General features: G+C 44.1%; 1 protein-coding gene across 1 annotated transcript in view; it reads left to right on the top strand.

Annotated features, from left to right (window-relative positions):
- The first annotated feature begins 224 nt into the window (after positions 1 to 224).
- Positions 225 to 20914, top strand: part of LOC145800294 (receptor-like protein 6) — a 33108-nt gene continuing 12418 nt past the window's right edge. The window contains exons 1-5 of the mRNA XM_082889949.1: positions 225 to 298; positions 482 to 593; positions 1119 to 1655; positions 1744 to 1842; positions 2080 to 2311. Coding sequence (XP_082746075.1) covers positions 225 to 298; positions 482 to 593; positions 1119 to 1655; positions 1744 to 1842; positions 2080 to 2311 — 1054 coding nt within the window. The remainder of the gene's footprint in view (positions 299 to 481; positions 594 to 1118; positions 1656 to 1743; positions 1843 to 2079; positions 2312 to 20914) is intronic.

Raw genomic sequence — 20914 nt, 5'->3', positions numbered from 1 at the left:
CGGTCCGCCACATCGTCGACCAGGCTGGCTTCGGGACCTTCTGCATGGGACTCTCGTGCCTCACTGCGAGCAGGCCCCTTCTTGTTGCTTTGGTAGAGAGGTGGTGGGACACCACCGACTTCCTCCACCTTCCTGCCACCGGGGAGATGACGATGACTCCTTTCGACTTCTCCATGCTCACAAGCATCAGAGTAGGGGGTGATCTGATCCCTTTTGACGCGAATATGGATGAGTGGGATGCTGCTCAAATATACTTGCTCGACGCTCAGCTACCTCTTGCCCGTGCAGGATTCGTGAGGTATTCATGGTTCAAGGACCACTTCAGGATCCAGGCGCCCATGGCTCAGGAGCCCATGGCTCAGGAGGGGGTGGAGTAGTATGCTCGCGGCTTTCTCATCTTCCTGCTGGGGACCACTCTCTTCGCCGACCGGGTGAACACTGTGCCCCTTTGCTTGTTGAGTGCACTAGTTGACGTGACCAGGATCCGTAGCTACGACTGGGGTGGCGCAGGCTTGGCCACTCTTTATGGGTATATGAGCTCATCGTCCCGCCGCAGCGGGCAGTTGCTTGGAGGCTATTGGCGAGCCTGGGAGGTACACATTCCCTTTCTGCCTTTTCAATTCTGGTTTTCATTATCTGTACTCTATACACCGCACACATACAGTCTACTTCATACTGGTTGTACACTGCACACACGACACACATGTAATCTGTTTTTTTCTGATTGTATACTGCACACACTGTACACACTGCGCAATCTGCTACCAACTGATTGTATACTGCATACACTGTTCTGTGATTTCTGCTTCATTCTGCATTCTGCCTTATCTGGTAAGCATACTGATGTTTTCTCTGTTACACTTCGCAGTTGTGGGTATATGCCTACTTTCCGAGGCTTGCCCCAGTACCGGACGAGGAGATGCCCCCCACGGTCTCATTTTCCCACCGCTTCGGCGTGAGATGCGAGCGGAGGCCGCGGGAGTCCTTCATGTTCTTCCGCCGCTACTTTGACACCATCACCGCAGCCGAGGTATGTTGAACTTTATTGTTCATTTAAGCTACGCTTTACAATGTAGTTTCGATAACAGATAACAAACTGTGTATCCTGCCATTTGCAGATCACCTGGCAGCCGTGGGCCGTGTTGCCTGATGTGGTGAGGGATTGGTATGAGGGCGCTCAGGAGACTGCCCGATTGAGGGTTCTACTGGAGGTCCCGGTCTGCTGTGCTTGGTACTTCAGGGAGCGCTTCTTGCGGCAGATCTTGGGCGTGCCAGAGCAGCGAGTTCCGGCGAATCCTCCTACCCACACGAGGTACACCTTGGCAGAGATGGAGAGCTACACCATCGGCTGGGTCTATGAGCGCTTTATAGGCGAGGGCGACTATACGGAGTACGTCCAGACCTATATCATGCGGCCCCTGACCGGTGCTGGTCGAGTTGAGATAGAGAGACCGGCAGCACCAGCAGCGAAAGCAGGAGTATCACGGGCACCTCGGGCCCGAGGCAAGAGTGGGTCTCGGAGAGGACAGGGAGCTGGGTGGCCAGCACTGCCTACGATGATCACATGCCGAGGGCAGGGTGGGGAGACTTATCAGATCCCTTTTGCTCCTCCTCCTGCTGATCATGAGCTTGTCGAAGTCTACGGTTCGGCCCCGGTATGTATTGCTATACTCTGCATTCTATTCAGTCATTTCAATTCATTTGCCATTCCGCAGAATACTAATGACTTCAACACTTTTGCAGGCTTCCGTCCAGTACACCCGCCAGTCCCTGGAGTTGACAGCCTCAGCGGTAAGGATGCTGCAGCGGTGCATGGACCTATTGACCATTTATAGCATCCTGGTAAGTTCTTTCAACCGCGGTATCGAACTCTTCCTAATCTGTTTCATACATAATCTGATGCATCGCACTATCAATACGGCACTTGATACACAGCACTCACGGCACTGACACACTATAACCATACACTACTCACAGCATTGCTCACTGCATTCATACACTGTATTCACACACTGTATTTGGCATTCATACTCTGTACTACGTAGCATAACTGATGCATTTGCCATCTATTCTTTTCAGGTTCCATTCCCGATTCCGGCCACGGGAGGCGCTCCAGCTGGACCATCTACTCCTGCTCGAGGTGGAGGGGAAACCAGGTGGGGGATGACATTCCACAAGCGAGGCAGACATAGGCGCACCCACGCTGAGAGTAGTTCTCGAGAGCCCTCCCCTGATGATTCTGACGAGGAGGTGGAGTTGTCCCAGGGCGAGGCCGGAGATGACTCAGATTCGAACTCCGGAGATGGTGGTGGTGATCCTGGACCCTCGTCCGGGAAGAGGACCAGGACCGACTCCCGTGCCTGAGACCATTTGATGTTGATCCAGACACCTTGCTGCTTTTCTTTTTTGCTTGCCTTGTTCAGACACTTTATTTCTTTTCTCCTTTTTTGTTTTATTTTCCTTCTTTTTGCTGGTAACTTGAGCACCTTGTACTGCCGTAGGCACGTTTTATTTTCTTCAAAACTTTGTACTTGAAAAGATGATGGAATGAAACAAGATTTTGTTAAAAAAATGTTACATTTGTACATTCTATGCATCGCATCGCATCGCATCACATTACACAACAATGTAAATGAAATTGACCTTTTGTCTGAAAATTAAACATTTGTATAGTAATAACCATGTAGCGAACCGACTAACGACCAAAACAACTCATACAACATACTGCTTATTCTGAACATACGGCTCATAACACAACGCTTGGTTTATTCGGCACACAGCGCATACACACAGCTCATACAATGCACTGCTCATTCTGAACATACAGCCCATAACACAATGCTTGGTTTATTTGGCATACAACGCATACACACAGCTCATACAACGCACTGCTCATTCTGAACATACTACCCATAACACAATGCTTGGTTTATTCGGCACACAGCGCATACACACAGCTCATACAACGCACTGCTCATTCTGAACATACAACCCATAACACAATGCTTGGTTTATTTGGCATACAGTGCATTTTGAACAAACAGTTCAATCTGAACAGACTGGATGCAAAGATGGAATTGGCGGAAGTTGAAACACCCTTAGTCGCAATCCAGAGCCCATATGTTCACTGTTTTCACGTGACCTGGGTTGAACCCCTGCAGTTTTATGAAAGAACAAATCTTGTTTTGCACAAATGTAGAGAATGGTACAGCACTCTGAGCACAAAACAAATCACATTTTTCTTCTTCTTTTTTTTTTAATAGATAAAGAAAAAAAGAAGTGAGTTCTTAACCGGGTATTCAGCCTACGACTGAACATAGTGCACTACGACTCAGCAACAGAAAACAAAGGTAAACAACCTAAAGACAAGTACAGACACTCAAAACGACTCAAGACAAGAATCGAGACAAACAAAACAAAAGACACGACACTCAGACGTGTTACAAAAGGCGAGAGACCTCTCAGTTTCCGAGGAGCCAGTTTCTTCGGATATTATTTCCCGCCCTTTCTCATTTGTGATTCTCACATCACTCGGCCCTCAAGCTCGATTTTTCTGAAAAAAAGCCTTTTTCCCCACTTTTTCTCTCCACGCATATCTCTTTATTCTTTAATCTCTCATTTTTTTATCCCTTCCCTGGGTAGTTGATAGGTAAACAAGAAGTTGTGGGCTCATGCCCAACATTATTATCTCGCGGCTATTTCCTCTGATGATGTTTAGTCGATGCCCCGGATGAGGGAGTGGAGTGTCTTGATCCATTCCGATTTGTGCTTCGCACCTTGCTTGATACCTCGCTGCTTGGAGAATGGGAGAGCTTTCAGCCCTTTGTTGTTAGCTTCAGTTGTGCCCTTTCTAGCAAATAGAGTGCCCTTCTTGGCAAGTGCGTTGAAAATGGGGAAAAGACAGAACACCTGACTCGACTGTGCCCCTAGCTCATCATTTTGACCATTTTTTGTTTTGGCTTTCTACTAAAACAATTTTGACCAATATGAGAGTTAGATTAACATGTTTGTTCAATTTTCTGATTTAAAATCATGCAAGTCAGTCTATGAGCACTAAAAATTTTCCTTTTTTGGGTCCAAGAAATGGTCTAGTTTTGGAAAAATGGAATAATTTTTGAGAAAATTAGTCAACCTCAGTAAAAATTCTCAAAATCTGTTTGCAAACAACCACTGCTCAATGAGCACGGAACCTACCCTTGAGATGCACAACCTCAGATCAGAAGCCATGGAAAATGGCCTCTTGCCTAAATGGCGCCGAACGGCAACGAAAAGTTGCCCCTTGTTTGCATGGCGGCTCACGGCAACGGAAAGTTGCCCCTTGTCTGAATAGCACCGCAACATACCGTAAACAGTTCTCATAGTGATGATCACAGCCGAACTCTCAGATACAGAGAAGACAAAGATGATCCGAACCATTACATGGACATAGTCGAATTGGAAGTGTTTATATGACTGGACTTCAGAATAAAGTTGCCTACGTATCCAAAACATGGTAATCAAGCCTTACGTAGTTCCGGGTAAGGTACACTCGTGTATTAACCCTCACCTTTTATACTCTAACTTTTGCCAAGGCCGCCCTTCTGGGTTTTCAACCTTGCGAGCTATGTTTTTCTTTTCTTTTCAATTCTTTTCATTTTTTTTCTTTGTATTTTCATCTTTTCTTCCTCTTTTTTTTTTTTTTTTACTTTTCTTTTTTTGTTCTTGCTCTAAATTTTGCCTGGGTCACCCTTCCGAGTTTTCGGCCCAGCGAGCCTCTCAAGGGTAAAAGTGTAGCTTTATCCATGTCAAATGGTTTTGAGATCTCGAAGCCATCTGACTCCAGGAGAGTGTCTGTTGTTCGCTGATGATATAGGAGTCTATCCAATGGGGGGGCTGAATTGTCCCAAATGTTGTGGATAGGAACTCAGTTGTCCTTCAACAATAAATTCTTCTTTCCTCCCTTCTGGGATTTGGCATTCTTGCCGATCTTCATTGATTTGCGGAGTGATCCATCTTTGGCTCTTCGAGCGCAACGGACATTTTTGCCACTAGTTCCAGGGGTGCTTCAGGTCCAGCTTTGCAAGCTTCTTTTGATGACATCTGATCTTCTTTAATCTGACTTTCTTGCCCCTAGTTCGAGGGCAGCTTCGAATCTGGCCATACAGGCCTCACCTTGTAGTTGACCGTTGAACATACTGAATTTAGGTTCAAGGTTTGAAAGCAAAAGGGGGTCGAGTCTCGATGCTGAGAGCAATCCTAGGTTGCACAATCTCAAGAGCGATTCTACACAGGTCTTCGCAGAACCACGCAAAACATTTTTGAAATCTTTTTTAAGAAAGCGACTAGTCGCTCACGCTGAAGACAATGTAGAACCAATCTGGATCAAGCCAGGATCCTTCTCAGTACTCACACTAACAAGCATGATTTCATTCATTAAGGGCTTAGCATGCCTCTCTTTCTCTCAAGTTGATCAAATTTTACAAATCTCAAGGAATTCCTTCCTCTTCGTTTTTTTTTATCACAATGTTCAAAATTTTTTTTGAAAAACTTAGGTCAATGCGATGATTTAAAGGCACAGAAGAGCAGGCGAAATGCACCGTCGTTTCGTTCAAACTTCTGGCACAACTAGCACATGGCAGAAGCAAGCACAAAAAGTGTGAAAATCACTACTGTTCCATTCAGATCTGTTGGCACAACTGGCTCCTCGGCAGAAACAGACTCAAAAGAAAGCAAAAAGACAAATACGAAACAAGCAAATAATATTCGAGGTAACATCCCTAGAATCACCTGACTCCTATACAACGAGATTGACTGGATACAACAAGACAGACCCGACTGACATAGTACGAAAGACTAACCATATACAAGTCAACAAAGCTGACGAAATACCCAAGTCAGAAAGTACAAAAACCAGCATTCACAAATGCTCAAAACAGTGCATGATATACGCCACATCCGAGGTAAACCGAGTGCCACCCACTGGTGGTCCAACCCCTGATCACATACTTGTATTATCCTCGAAATCCACCAATCCAGCGCTGACAGACTTTGCTGAGCCCGGCGGGAGGATGACTTCATTGTCAATCAAATCTTGCACTTCGTGGCAAAGACAAAAGTAGTTGTTGGTGCTGTGACTGGTTTGTTAATGGTACGCGCAGTACTGAGTAGCATCATGTGAGAGAGGGAGGTTACTTGGGAGAGGCCGAGGCTCAAGGGGTTTCAGATGCCCCTTTTCAGCCAGGATTTGAAGTGCCTTAGACAAAGGCATGTAGAGGGCATGGAAGACTCTACGACCTCGGGGCAAATACTTTGACGTCTGCGGGCTTTTGCCAGGCGCACTAGCAAAGGGATCGGCAGGTGCTGCCTTGGCTCTCTGATCTTTTCCGGGCATAGGGTTAGGATTGGCAGGAACAGTTCCGGTGCGACGGTCCCTATCCCGATTTTCCCTCTGGCTTGAACTACTCTCTGTCTGAGTGGGGAAGATGTCATCCACAGTCTTAGCAAAACCGCGAGTACTTGTTGCTTATTCAACTCTTCGGCTTTTAGAGCCTCAATAGCTTGATGAAGTTATTCATAGGGATCAGTGTCCACCTTCATCTTGTTCTTTCCACTAGCCTCAGCTTGGTGTAAGGTTTGGGTTGCTTGATCAGAGTGGAGCTTTGTTGTTGCCGATATGTCATTGCCGAAGCTTGAGACAGCTTCAGGTTTGCTAAGCTCAATTACAATTCGCCCCAGTAGTGGGGCCTCCTGCGGCATGAAGTTCCCGGCATACGATGTGGTTGGTGGAAAAGCCGACATTCCATAGGCGAGATCAGCCATAGACCTCTGGAGGTCGCCAATCATTCCCATCAACTCAAACGTGGTGGGCTCACGAGTTTGAAACAACTGGGGTGTCCAGATTGGGTGCGCGACAGTTGACTTAGGCGGATGTGGTACTTCAACATCGATCTCATCCTGCAAGATGATTCCTTGGTCCAATGCGGCTGCCATAACCACAATTTCCTCTGAATTTTGTGTCATCATTAGTCCGTTGAACTGAACGGAGATGATGTAATCGGTGACTGATGGATCAGATGTCTGCCTTGCCTCAGCGAGGGAGAATGCTGGCTATTCTGAACTAAATCTTTGAATTGAAAGAGAAAACCCCCCCTGAAAGAGAAAAACAGGCAGCATCTCAGCCCAATTTCACCAAAACAGACATAAGCATAGCTGAATAACTGTACTCTACTACTGATCACTGTTCCCAAAATTACTGCCCCAAATCTGAATCTGATACCCACAGATATAACTGATTCTCAAAACGCTGATGCCCACAGGCCTAATGCCCAGACTTGCAAACTGATATGTGTATTCCTGTAGAGGTCAACTCTAAAGCACATAACAAAGAAGTGAGAGCCAAAACACCCCTATGGAGGGGTAGGGTTTCCCTGTCCTATTTTGTCAGGAGCTAGGGTTTCACTACGCACACAGCGGTTTCAAACAACTTATAATCGGGTAAGCAACCTGTCCTAGTTTGGAATAGTCACTATGGATTCCGAATATGCACTAGGTCGAATGGTCAAAAAGGGTGCCCCGGTAACAACCGGGGTTTGCGTTTCCATCGTGGCAGAGCCCGTAATCGGTCAGCCTTATGGCACGCTTCTCGAAGCGAGCCTCCGGCAAACCATTCAGGAATAGCAAATGGAAAACACTGTGACTTAGGCGCACCAATGCAAATGCAATGCAAAGAGACACATAAATGTAATCAAAACAAGATACCATGAGTTCGAGTCAAGTTCTCTAACTCCCTAGCACAGTCGCTAGAAACTGTAGACGTCCCCGAACGTCCCGGGAGAGATCCCGTTTTGTTCATTTGGGCTCGCTACAGTTTGGACTCACATGTCATGGCCCTGTATCTAATCTCGTGGAGTGCAATGCAAGACCGATGAATTATCAAAGAGTCCAAATCCGGCAAATCATTTGGAAAAACTGATTTTTAGAAAGAAGGGCCAAACATGGATTGTTTTGCTTGATACAGAGTCGCCACCTAAATATTTTAGTTTGGGGGAATTTATGAAACCCTGACTCGTGCCGAAGGCCACGTGTCCGTCATCGCAAAGGTTTCCTTGGTTCGGGAACTTGGGTACAATTGGAGAAGGTCAGCTATGAGTACCCCCTCTCGCCCGATCAAAGATCGGCCACTACTAAACATGATTTTTTGTTTTGAAAACATATGCGCTCTTATTCCGATGTATTGGCCTAGAAATATTATGTGATGCACGCAGCAAACAAGTATAGACTGGATCGCCTGGATTGGAACAAAACATTTCATGTTTGTCTATGAAAGCGGTTTGCTACTCGCAAGTAGGCTAAAATGCGGATTTTTGCCACCCTCAAGTGGTCTTAGAAAACATGGTTTTGCCACTCTCATGTGGGCTTAAAACTCGTAATCAATGAATTGTTCCAACTCAAGTAATCCAACCTCCACCCATAGGCATTCAGGCAGTTATATCGTATAAGCAATTAGCCTCGTGGCAAGCATGCTATCATGGCAGAACTCACACACATCCAAGATGCTAAAGCATAAACACTCACAGTGTACTTCGAGCCAAAACAAAGAGCATGTTAGTAATCAATGTATGATCCAAGTCCATGCTAAGATGGCTAATGCGCCGCATGCAAAATGCAACTAGAATAGGCTCGGCTAATCTAAGAATGACATGTGAAATGCGACAACTCGATACACATATTCAAGTTGGAATTGAAATACTATGCAATTAGCATGATGTGCCGAGCCCGGTGCATGCAATACAGATGAATGATGCAAACATGCATAGCATAAGGATGCTAATTGAAACGTGCCCCAGAACTAACCATCGTAAGCGGTTAAGTAAAAGGGAGAAAGGAATGGGGGTTAGAAGACATGCACACACGCACGCATACTTCTTACAAAATTCGCCCTCTCGATGGAAAGTCCGAAAGAATAATACAAACCACCTAATTAACTAACTTACAAGCTAATTAATTATTACACAATGCTTAATTAATTAAATGAATTAATTAAGCTAAGAAAACAGTAAAGAGGCCTCGGGAAGAGGGATGAATGCGTACACGCTCGGCTCCGCTAGGAAATCCATCACCATACTCATGCTGCCTCTGTTTACACTGCTCTGCACCTCTAAACACTGCACAAGTCTCAAAGTTGCTTCTAAACTACTCCTTGAGGGTTGTGGGAGGTCACCGACCAAGAGGTGAAGCCACCGGCCATAGGGAACTGGTCATCGACCATTTGTGCTAATATCGGCTAACAATTCATGGCCGGCCGGCACTGAAGATAGCCGACCGACCATCTCTTCCTGCAGAATCTTGTTTTGCTGCAGCAGAGGGCAGACAGAGCATGGCAATGCATTTTCAAAGCAATGTTTGCACCACCACCCTCCCCATCATATCATGAGCTCAAGGGAGTATGGCTTTCGACTGTCGGGCCGTCAATCATGCATTTCAATGCATGATGCCCAATGGTGTCGAGTGTGCAATTTGATATCAAATGAAATGCACACAAACACACAATAGATCCTAAACTCTATCATGATTGATCAAGAGGCAAGGGATGCAAATATGAAAGCAAAACTAATGCAACATGAGCATGTTAAGGTAACAAGCATGCCAAACGCAATGCAACCTAGACAAGCATGCAAGATGCAACATGGACATTCAAGCATGCAAGGCAAACATGTGACAACACGTAAAGGGACAATATATGCAAACAAGCAAAGCTACTCAACAAAGCATGCCAAATGCAATACCCCCTAAACATGCAACAACATGGTTAATGGGCCAGGTATGTAACAACATGCAAGGCAAGCGTGCGACAACATGTAGGAATGGTCTTAAACCAATATGGATAGCTCTCAAATAGGTCCAAATCAGTGGCCAAAATGCTAAAGGATAAGGGACAAATGCAGATACAAACATTCATGCTAATTGACCCCAACACTTAAGCATCAAAGGGCAGCTTTTAAGTACACTTAAAAGGAATGAAAAGCATGCAAATGTGACAACATTATATGCTCTGAAATGGTGCTAAGAGTGATGCCAAATCACATAAACAAGTCAAGCATGGCATGCTTAAGGCTTAAAGCTTGAGGCTAATCAAAGGACTTGAACCAAAGCTACACAAAACAAAGAGCATATGGGAAGCATAACCCCAAACAGTCCTAAATCATGGCAAAGTAAGCCTAAAACATGCAAAGACCCAAGCCAAAACAAGCTAAAAACAAAGGGGCAAGACAAGAGGCATACAAGGCCATGAAAAACGCATTATACTACACCTAATACCACCAAACATGGCATGATTTAGGCAACCAAAATCAGAGGCATGACACATCAAAACAAGCTCAAAAACCCACTTAGATGTCATCGCGAATACCCAAGCGTGTTGGCATACGCGATGTCATATTTATGAGGCATAAAACACAAACCCTTTAAAGCATTAAAGGAGCGATAAATGCAAGTATTCAAGCATGCAATATGGACTGAAATAACATTATAAGTGACACCAAACCACGGAAATTATCCAAATAGAGCATGCTAGAGGATTCAATACTTGAAACCTATAAGCTAGAATACATGGTAGCTACACAAAACAACGCAAGCGTGACCATGAAGACCAAAATCAGAGCTCAAGCATGTCACAACATAGCTAAAAGCTTCATGAAGTTAGGCCAAAACACGCAAGCATAGTGGTCCAAATGCTAGGTACATGTTAAGGCAAATTATAGGATTACAAGACAAGTATACAAAGCATGCATGGAATGTCTAAACTAGGTTAAAATAGTGCTATGCCATGGCAAAACAAAGCCTAATATGTACTGAAATGAAGCCAAAACAAGATAAGCCTACAAGCCACTTACATAAGTCATTTATGCAAGCATTGAAGACAACATGGAGAGGGGATGACCCTCTCCTATTTAAGACACCAAAACCACCTCTCCACCACTGAAAATCCTCTGGATTTCAGTGGTAGAGAGGTCATGCAAAGCCTAAAGCAAGGGCCAAAATGGATGGCCTAAAAAAGGCCTAACAAGGCCTTGGAGGGGGGAAACAACCCCAGACCTCAAAGTGACCTTAAAAAAAGTTCTAAAGCAAGTAAAATCAGAACTTTTATCAGTTTGTAGTCAAGCTTAAAAAAATGAGAAAGAAAGGCTAAAAGCCTAATCCAAAATGGGGTATCTAAAGCAAGGAACTCACCCTTGTAGAACCTCTTCAAGAACCAAGCTCCAGTAGGTTTCTCTAATCAAAATCAACTCAAGAACCCTAACAACAACCCTCTAGTGCGTCAACAACCCAAGGGTGGTGTAATGCTAGGTGTTCAAGTGCAAAAGTAAGACAAAAACTCATTTTTGATGCACAAAATGGGATCAAACAACGGAATATAGATACAAAACTATATCTCACTCTCTAACCCTAATTTTCATAACCCTGCAGGAGGGAGGAGGAGCTCCCTCTATATAGAGGTTCAAATGCAAAGCTTTCTAAGCAAGCTAAGCAAGAGACAAATCCCTCCATACAAGGGGGGTAATTGTGCGTGCCAGCTGTGATAGTTGGCATAAAATATCTACCAAAAGCGGGTGGAAAGGGGTCGACCAGCAGAAATGGCCGATTGATCAACAAAGGTGGCCGACCGACCACAAAAGGTGCCGACCGGCCATAACCTTTGGCTGATGGCAATAAAAAAGGGCCGGTGGCATCATGCCTTGGCCTGTGGGTTGGGGGGAATGGCCAACAAGCCTCCCTCTTCCTCCCAAAGCAAAAACACAAGTGTTTGGTCTATAACCAAGCACAAAACAGTCAAGTTGAGAGATCTTGAGGCAAGGCACGCAGCCGAGACCTTTGAGAACTCAAAACAAACACAAACATGGATAATCATCGAGTGTTCAAACAATGACGTCCGAGTCTTAAGGACAGTCAAAAATGGGGTGTCTACAATTGCTTGGCAACGAAAAGTTGCCCCTTGTCTGAAAGGCACCACAGCACACTGTAATCAGCTCTCATAGTGATGATCACAACCGAACTCTCGGATACAGAAAACACAAAGATGATCAGAACCATTACATGGACATAGTCGAATTGGAAGTATTTATGGCTGGACTTCAGAATGAAGTTGCCTACGTATCCCGAACACGGGAATCAAGCCTAACGTAGTTCGGGTGTTAAGGTATACTCATGTATTAACTTCTCCTTTTGCGCTCTAACTTTTGCCAAGGTCGCCCTTTCTGGGTTTTCAACCTTGCGAGCTCTGTTTTTCTTTTCTTTTCATTCTTTTCTTTTCATTGTCTTCATTTCTTTTTTTTTCTTTCTTTTTTCATTCTTCGCTTTTTTTCTTCTTTTTTTTTTTGTTCTTTTTATTCTTTTTCTTGCTCTAACTTTTGCCTGGGTCGCCCTTCCGGGTTTTAGGCCCAGCGAGCCTCTCAAGGGTAAAAGTGTAGCTTTGTCCATGTCAAATGGTTTTAGTATCTCGAAGCCATCAGAATTCAGGAGAGTGGCTGTTGTTCGCTGATGATGTAGAAGTCTATCCAACAGAGTGCTGAATTTGCCCCTAGTGTTGTGGATAGTGACTCGGTTGTCCATCAATAGTACTTTCTTCTTTTCTCCCTTCTGGGATTTGGCATTCTTGCCAATCTTCATTGATTTGCAGAATGATCCATCTTCAGCTCTTTGAGCACATCTGATATTTTTGGCCCCTAGTTTGAGGGGTGCTTCTGATCTAGCTTTGCAAGCTTCCTTTGATCACCTTAATCTCCTTCATTTGACTTTCCTACCCTTAGTTCGTGGGCTGCTTCGAATCTGGCCACACAAGCCTCACATGGTGGTTGACCGTTGAACATTCTGAATTAAGGTTCAAGGTTTGAAAGTGAAGGGGAGTCGAGTCTCGAGGCTGAGAGCGATCCTAGGCTGCACAATCTCAAGAGCGATTCCACACAGGTCTTCATAGGACCGCGCAAAACATTTTTTGAAATCTTTTAAGAAAGTGACAAATCGCTCGCGCTGAAGATAGTGCAGAACCAATCTGGATCAAGCCAGGATCCTTCTCAGTACTCATATTAACAAACATGATTTCATTCATTAAGGGCTTAGCAGGCCTTTCTTTCTCTCAATTGATCAAATTTTCACAAATCTCGAGGAATTCCTTCCTCTTTGTTTTCATCACAGTGTCAAAAAGTTTTGAAAAACATAGGTCAATGTAATGATTTCAAGGCACAGAAGAGCAGGTGAAAAGCATTGTCGTTTCATTCGAACTTCTGGCACAACTGGCGCAAGGCAGAAGCAAACACAGGAGTGTGAAAATTACTGCTGTTCCACTCAAAATCTGTTGGCACAACTGGCTCCAAGATAGAAACAGACTCAAAAGAAAACAAAAAGACAAACACAAAATAATAAAAAAAAGTGGTGTCCGAAGTAACACTCCCAGAATCACCTGATTTTTGTACAACAAGACTGACTCAATACAACAAGACAGACTTAAATCAAAAAAAGACAGACTCAAAACAACGAGACAGACTCAAAACAAAACCACAGTGCTGACTCAACACCCGAGTCAGAAAGTACAAAAATTTGCATTTGCAAATGCTCGAAATAGTGCGTGCCAAACGCCACATCTGAAATAAACTGAGCGCCGCCCGCAGGTGGACCAACCCCTGATCACATACTTATGTTAGCCTCGAAATCCAGCAACTCAGTAGTGACAGACTTCGCCGGGCTAGGTGGGTGGACAACCTCATTGTTAAACAGATCCTGCACTTCATGGCGAAGGCGGAAGCAGTTGTTGGTGGGGTGACCGGCCTGTTGATGGTACGCATAGTACTGGGTAGCATCATGACCAGCTGGAAGACGACTAGGGAGAGGCCAAGGCTCGAGGGGCTTGAGATGACCTTTTTTGGCAAGGATCTGAAGTGCCTTGGACAAAGGCATGTAGAGGGCATGGAATACCCTGCGACCTCGAGGCAGGTACTTCGAGTTTTGTGCATTTTTGCCGAACGTACTGGCAAAAGGGTCGGCAGGTGCTGACTTGGTTTTCTGATCTTTTTTGGGTGCAAGGTTAGGGTTGGAAGGAACGGTTCTGGTACGACGGTCCTTATCCTACTTTTCTCCCTGGCTTGAACTACCCTCGGTCTGAGTAGGGAAAGTGTTATCCACAGTCTTAGCCACAACTGCAAGTACTTGCTGCTTATTCAACCCTTCAGCTTTTAGAGCCTCAATGGTCCGCCAGAGTTGGTCATGAGGATCAGTGTCCACCTTCACCTTGTTCTTACCACTCGCCTCAGCTTGGTCGAGGGTTTGGGTTGCTACATCAGTGCGAAGCCCCGTTGTCGTCGACAACTTCAGGTTAGCTAAGCTCAATTACAATTCGCCCCAGTAGCGGGGGCTCCTGCGGTATGAATTTCCCGGCATACGATGCAGTTGGTGGTAGAGCCAACATTTTGTAGGCTAGATCAGCCACAGATCTCTAAAGATTGCCGATCATTCCCATCAGCTCAAAAGTGGTGGGCTCACAGGCTTGAAATAACTGGGGTTCCCAAATTGGACATGCGGCAGGTGACCTAGGCGGGTGGGGTATGTCAACATCGGTCTCACCCTGCACGGTGATTCCTTGGTTTAGTGCCGTTGCCATGCCCACAATTTCTTCTGAATTCTGGTTCGTCATGAATCTACTGAACTTGACAGAGATGGCATAACTAGTGACTAACGGATCTGACGAACCGGTGAGTCTTCTCCTATCTTTGCTCAGCAAAGGAGAATACTGGTCGTTCTGAACCGAGTCTCTGGACTGAAAGAGAAAACAGGCAGCATCTCAGCCCAATCAATACAGACATGGACAAGGCTGAATAACTGTATTCGACCACTGATCACTGTTCCCCAAATTACTGCCCCAAAATTGTATCTGATACCCACAAATATAATTGATTCTCAAAATACTGATGCCCGCAGGCCTCATACCCAGATTTGCAAACTGATATACGCATTCCCTGTAGAGGCCAACTTTAAAAGCACATAGCAAATAAGTGAGAGCGAAAACACCCCTATATTGGGATAGGGTTTCCCTGTCCTATTTTGTCAGGAACTAGGGTTTCACTACGCACGCAGCGGTTTTGAACAACCTATAATTGGGTAGGTAACTGTCCTAGTTTGGAATAGTCACTATGGATTCTGATATGCACCTGGTCGAATGGTCGAAAAGGGTGCCTCGGTAAAAACCGAGGTTTGTGTTCCCGTCGTGGCAGAGCCTGCAACCGGTCAGCCTTATGGCACGCTTCTCAAAGCAAGCCTCCGGCAAACCGTTCAGGAATAGCATACGACAAACATTGTGTCCTTGGCGCACCAATACAAATGCAATGCAAAGAAACACATAAGTGTAATCAAAACAAGATATCATAAGTTCAAGTCAAGTTCTCTAACTCCCCAGCAGAGTCGCCAGAAACTGTAGACGCGCCCTTGGGCTTCATGCTACAGTTCGGACTCCAAATTGTCACGGTTCTTAATCTGATGTCACAATGTGCGATGTCAGATTGATAAATCACCAAAGAGTCCAAATCTGACAAATTGTTTTGGAAAACTAATTTGTTGTAAAGAAGTGCCAAACATGGACTGCTTTGCCAGATACAGAGTTGCCACCTAAATATTTTATTTTAGGGGGATTTAGGAAACCCTAACTCGTTGCCTAAGGCCACGTGTCCGTCATCACGAAAGTGGCCTCGGCTCGGGAACTTGGGTACGATTGGGGAAGGTCAGCTATGAGCACCCCTGCTCGCCCGATCACAGATCGGCCACTACTAAACATGATATTTTGTTTTTGAAAACACATGTGTTCTTATTCCGGTTAATTAGCTAGAATTACTATGTGATGCGTACAGCAAAACAAGTATAGACTAGATCGCCTAATTTGGAACAAAGCATCACATATCCGTTTGTTTGGAAATGGTTTGAAATTTGCTACTCGTAAGTAGGCTAAAATGCGGATTTTAATGAATTGTTCCAATTCAAGTAATCCAACCTTCACCCACAGGCATTCAGGCAGTTTAAACACTTAAGCAAATAGCCTCATGGCAAGCATGCTATCATGGCAATCAATGACACACATGCAGTATGCTAAAGCATAAAAGCTTACCTAGTACTCCGAGCCAAAATAGGAACTAGTTAGTAATCAATGCATGATCCTAGTTCATATTAAGATGGCTAATGCAATGCATACAAATGCAACTAGAAATAGGCTCAGCTATTCTGAGATGACATATGAGATGCGATAATTGATACGTGTATTCAACTTGGAATTTGAAATACGATGCAGTTAGTATGATGCATCGAGCCCGATGCATGCAATATAGATAGATTGATGCAAACATGCAGGCATAAGTATGCTAGTTAGATGGATGGATGCAAACATGTAGAGCATAAGAATGCTAATTGAAGAATGACCTAAAACTAACCAACAAAAGCAGGTAAGTAAAAGGGAGAAATACGTGGGGTTGGAAGACATGCACACATGCACGCACACTTATTACAAAATTGGCCCTCTCGACGGAGGGTCCGAATAAATAATACATGCCCACTAATTAACTAACCTACAAGCGAGTTAATTATTATATAACCGAATTAATACCTAGCTACAACTAATTATTACAAAACTTAATTAATTAACACATTAACTAATTACAAATTGAAGCTAACTAACAAGTAAGCACTTAAAAGTAAGCTGCTCCAGCTCTGTTTGAAGAAGGAGAGTATGCATGCTCGCATTCGGTTTCTCGCCTCGAAACGCCTTCTGGTTGCTCTTTTGAGGCTTTGCTGGCAAGGTGTCTTCCAGTGCTTGTTGCTGAAACTTACCAAAACACTGCTGGGAAATGCACCAGTGGCCTGCCGGCCATGAGGAGCCTCTGCCAACCACCTGCCGGCCAAGGATGAGAGACTGCCGGCCATCTATGAGAGGGTGCTGGCCACTGGTGTGCTGTGACACCAAGCTGCAACAAAGCACAAAATAGAGAAAAGGAAGGGTCTCCCAAGGGTATGTACGCACTATGCCACCCCATATCACCTCGAAACATCAAGGAAGAGGCATAGTCGGATCCAAGACCATCAATCACGCATCCCGATGCATGATGGCCAAAGATCCAACTTGTGCAAATCAATGTGAAATGAATGCACAAATAAACACATAAAGCCTAAAACTCTATCATGGATAGTCAAGAGCGTCGGCGACCGAGAATTGAGACACGTTCCATCACTCGAAGTCACCAAAACACAAGGACTAAGGCATAAAGCCGTCAAAAGGACTATACAAAGGGGGCATGCAATACATGGCACGAGTACATGAACTAAGCATGGACAGAGCTTAATTAGGTCTAAACAAAGACTTAAACATGCTGAAATGAAGGCTCAAACACCTAGGCATGCAAGCATACAAGCTAAGCCATAAACTAGGCAATAATGCACAACACTCAAAGACACTTAAAGCATGAATGAAGTGGGAATGTGACAATGCTACATGCTCTGAAATGAAGTATTAAGTGATGCTAAATCATCTAAATAGCTCAAGGACAGCATGCATGAGCCACCAAAACACAAAGCTTGCAAGGCCAATTACACTACAGCTATACAAAGCAAGGGTGATATGGCCAAGGCAACCTAAAATAGTCCTAGTACATGTTAAGATGAGACTAAAACATGCATGGAAGTAAGCCAAACAAGTTAGCATACAATGCTAAAACACATGGAGCATGCAAGGCTACAAAAGAAGCAATGCACTACACCTATTGGAACCAAACATGGCATGACTTGGACAGCATAAAACAGAGTTACATTATGGTATAACAAGACCAAAAATGCACTGAAATGATGAGCCAAAGGCTTAGGCTTAATGGCATGCACAAAAGTTCATTCTTGAGGCATAAAGCACAAACTCCTCAAGGCATTAAAAGCATGGTAAATGCAAATATATAACCACATTTCATGGACTGAAATAACACTTAGAATGATAGCAAAGCATGCAAACATCACATGTATGGCATAGTAGGGGCCTCAAAATCCAAGACTAGCCTAAGCATTTACACTATAGCTATACAAAACATGAGTGATATGGCCATGGCAGCCCAAAAAAGTTCTAGAACAGCCCAAAACAAGGACAAAATCTTGCTGGAGCAAAGCCAAAATATGCTAGGTTGATGAGTCAAAACATCATGCACATAAAGCTAGTAAGCAAGATTTGTTCTACAAGTATATGGAACATGCAAAGGATGACCAAACCAGCTATGGAGAGAGTCATGATATGGAAAAACATCACCAAAAACATGCTGAAATGGAAACCAAACAAGCTAAAATGACATGACAAAGCACGAAGCATATGAAGCTAGTTTAGGTGATTTACACTACAAGCGTGTGATGCAAGCATGAAGTGACAAAACCAACCCAAAAAAAATCCAAGGCATGGTAAAACATCACCAAAAACCTACTGAAATGGACTCAACACAAGCTAAGCAAACATGCTACTTTGATGAGCTACAAATGGGAATACGCTACACATACAAGATGCATGTAAAAAGTGACCAAACCAGCCATGGACAGGGCCAAGGCAGGTCCTAAAAATCAAAAAAAGAGGCCTGAACCAAGCCTCAAAAGTACATAGAGGCATGCTCCTTTGGAAGGCCAAAAATGCAAGCAAACAAGAACACAAAGAGAGGGGGCCACCCCCTCTGATTTGAGACCTCAAAACCACATGCCTACCAATGAAAATCCACTGGATTTCAGTGGTAGGAAGGCCAAACCAAGGCTAGCTCGGAGGCCTTAAGGCATGGCTTAAAACAAGGCTAAACAAAGCATACAAGAGGGTTGTACACCCTTAACAGCAAAAAGACCTTAAAGAAACTTCAAATGCACTTAAGTACAAGACTTTTTTCAGTTATAAGCAACGACTAAAACAATATGCAAGGAGGGCCAAAATGTGGTACGAAATAGTGCTAAAAAGGGGATGAAACTCACCCTAGATGATCAACTTCAAGACCAGCCACTTCAGGGGGGAGAACCTCACTTTCAAAGCTTAAGAGGTCCTCCTAACAACCTTGTTTCAGTGGTGGTGGTGTATCTCTAAGTGTTGTAGTGTAAAAGTGCAAGGAAAATCAACTTCAAGGCACAAATATACAACAATATATATATATATATATATAGAGAGAGAGAGAGAGAGAGATATTTCTTCTCAAATATGGCTAAACCTCTGATGTAGAGGAAGGCCTCCTCCTTATATAGAAGAAGGCAATGCAAAGCTTCTTCAAGAAGCTTAGCAAGGGCTTCATCCCTCCATACACGTGTATGGAGGGCAGATAACAAAAAACCACCTGGCTCAAAAGATCTGGAGTAAAACAAGTAGAGACAGGGGGGTGCCGGCCATCAGTGGTGGGTGGCAGTAGCTCACTGATGGCCGGCAGGCTTCATCAGTGGCTGGCAGAACAAAGCCATAGCCGGCAGTGCCAGAACATGGCCGACAGTGCACCAAGAAGGTCACTCTGAAAGGACCAAGTCAAGGTCCAAAAATGGGGCATAAAGGATACAAGGCCTAGAAAGCTCGAACCTGTGACGTTCCGTCGTGAAAGTCAAATGCCTGACGAGCAATCGAACTTGTGTCTGGATGTACCTGCAAGCACAACCGAGTCTTGAGGACGGTCAAAAATGGGGTGTCTACACTAGCGAATGAGACCTCAAATAGTAAAGAAACTACATCACAAAAACTTAAAAAACACCAAACAAATAGAACCCTAAGTGCAGAGAAGAACCACACCTACGAACTTCCTAAATATTGCAAGTTAATAGGGATTTCAAGAAAACCAAAGCATAAACCAAGACTAAATATGGAGTGAGAACAAAGGATGGAAAGACTAGTTCACTGCCGGAAAAGGAGATCGAATACGGCTCATTGCATAGCCAATAGATAGATCATATGCCACGACCCAAACCCACCCCTATAGGTTTAGCACCATAACCGGTCAGTAATCCTGGGATTACCAAATGCCTCTGATTAGAATAACAAAATATAAGGAATTGCGGAAGCAAATATACAAATACAATGTCCATAGAGCTATGCAGACATATATAAGACAATAAATGTGAAACTTAAATATATACATATGACGTCAAAATGACATAAGTCATGCATCACCATACAGATATTATCAAAAGGGACTTAGCCTAGTGTATGGATAAACAAAAACAAAATAAGTCCTTAACACGATCCACAAAACTTGACTTCTTCAGACGGTAACCTCCCCGGGAAGCACAAAGGTTGGTTGACAACAGACTTCCAGGCAGCCATCACTAAGCCTGGTCACACTCCTAATCACCTACATACATAACATAAACAGTGAGCGATAGTCTAGTGAATAATAACAGAGTAAAGAGTTTAATTAATGATGTCCCATATCAGATTCGAAAAGCAGAGTTCCGGATTAAAAACAAATTCATATTCTTATTTAGAGTTCAGATGCATGTACTTATTCAATTTCATAAATGATCATACGTAGTACACCCATTAGCACTAACAGATCAGATACAGAGCACTAAGGGTCATACTTGACCAGTTCCATAAAGGAATCTCTAGTACCGGGAACAGATAACATACTTAAGCCACGGTATTGTTACCCCTGGGCGAGGGCCATAAGACCACAGTATTATTATCCTCTGGCAAGGGCCTTGTGCTCATAGATCACCGTATTTTTACCCCCGAGCAAGGGCCATATGCTAAGGATGCCACGAATACTATTCAATATATGGACAATCATTCATTAATATTTTCCTAAAACAGATCATTTCTTGTCATATCATATAGGAAAATACTTAAACGTGAACATAGCTTTACAAAGTTATTACTCATAGATGGCTCTAAGAGCAAAACATATATAGCAGACCGATCAAGCGA

Source organism: Camellia sinensis, chromosome 10 (genome assembly GCF_055761805.1).
Source record: "Camellia sinensis isolate YWXY chromosome 10, ASM5576180v1, whole genome shotgun sequence".
Classification (NCBI taxonomy): Eukaryota; Viridiplantae; Streptophyta; class Magnoliopsida; order Ericales; family Theaceae; genus Camellia; species Camellia sinensis.
The sequence above is the reverse complement of the archived record's forward strand: the minus strand, read 5'-3'. Positions and strand labels throughout refer to the sequence as shown.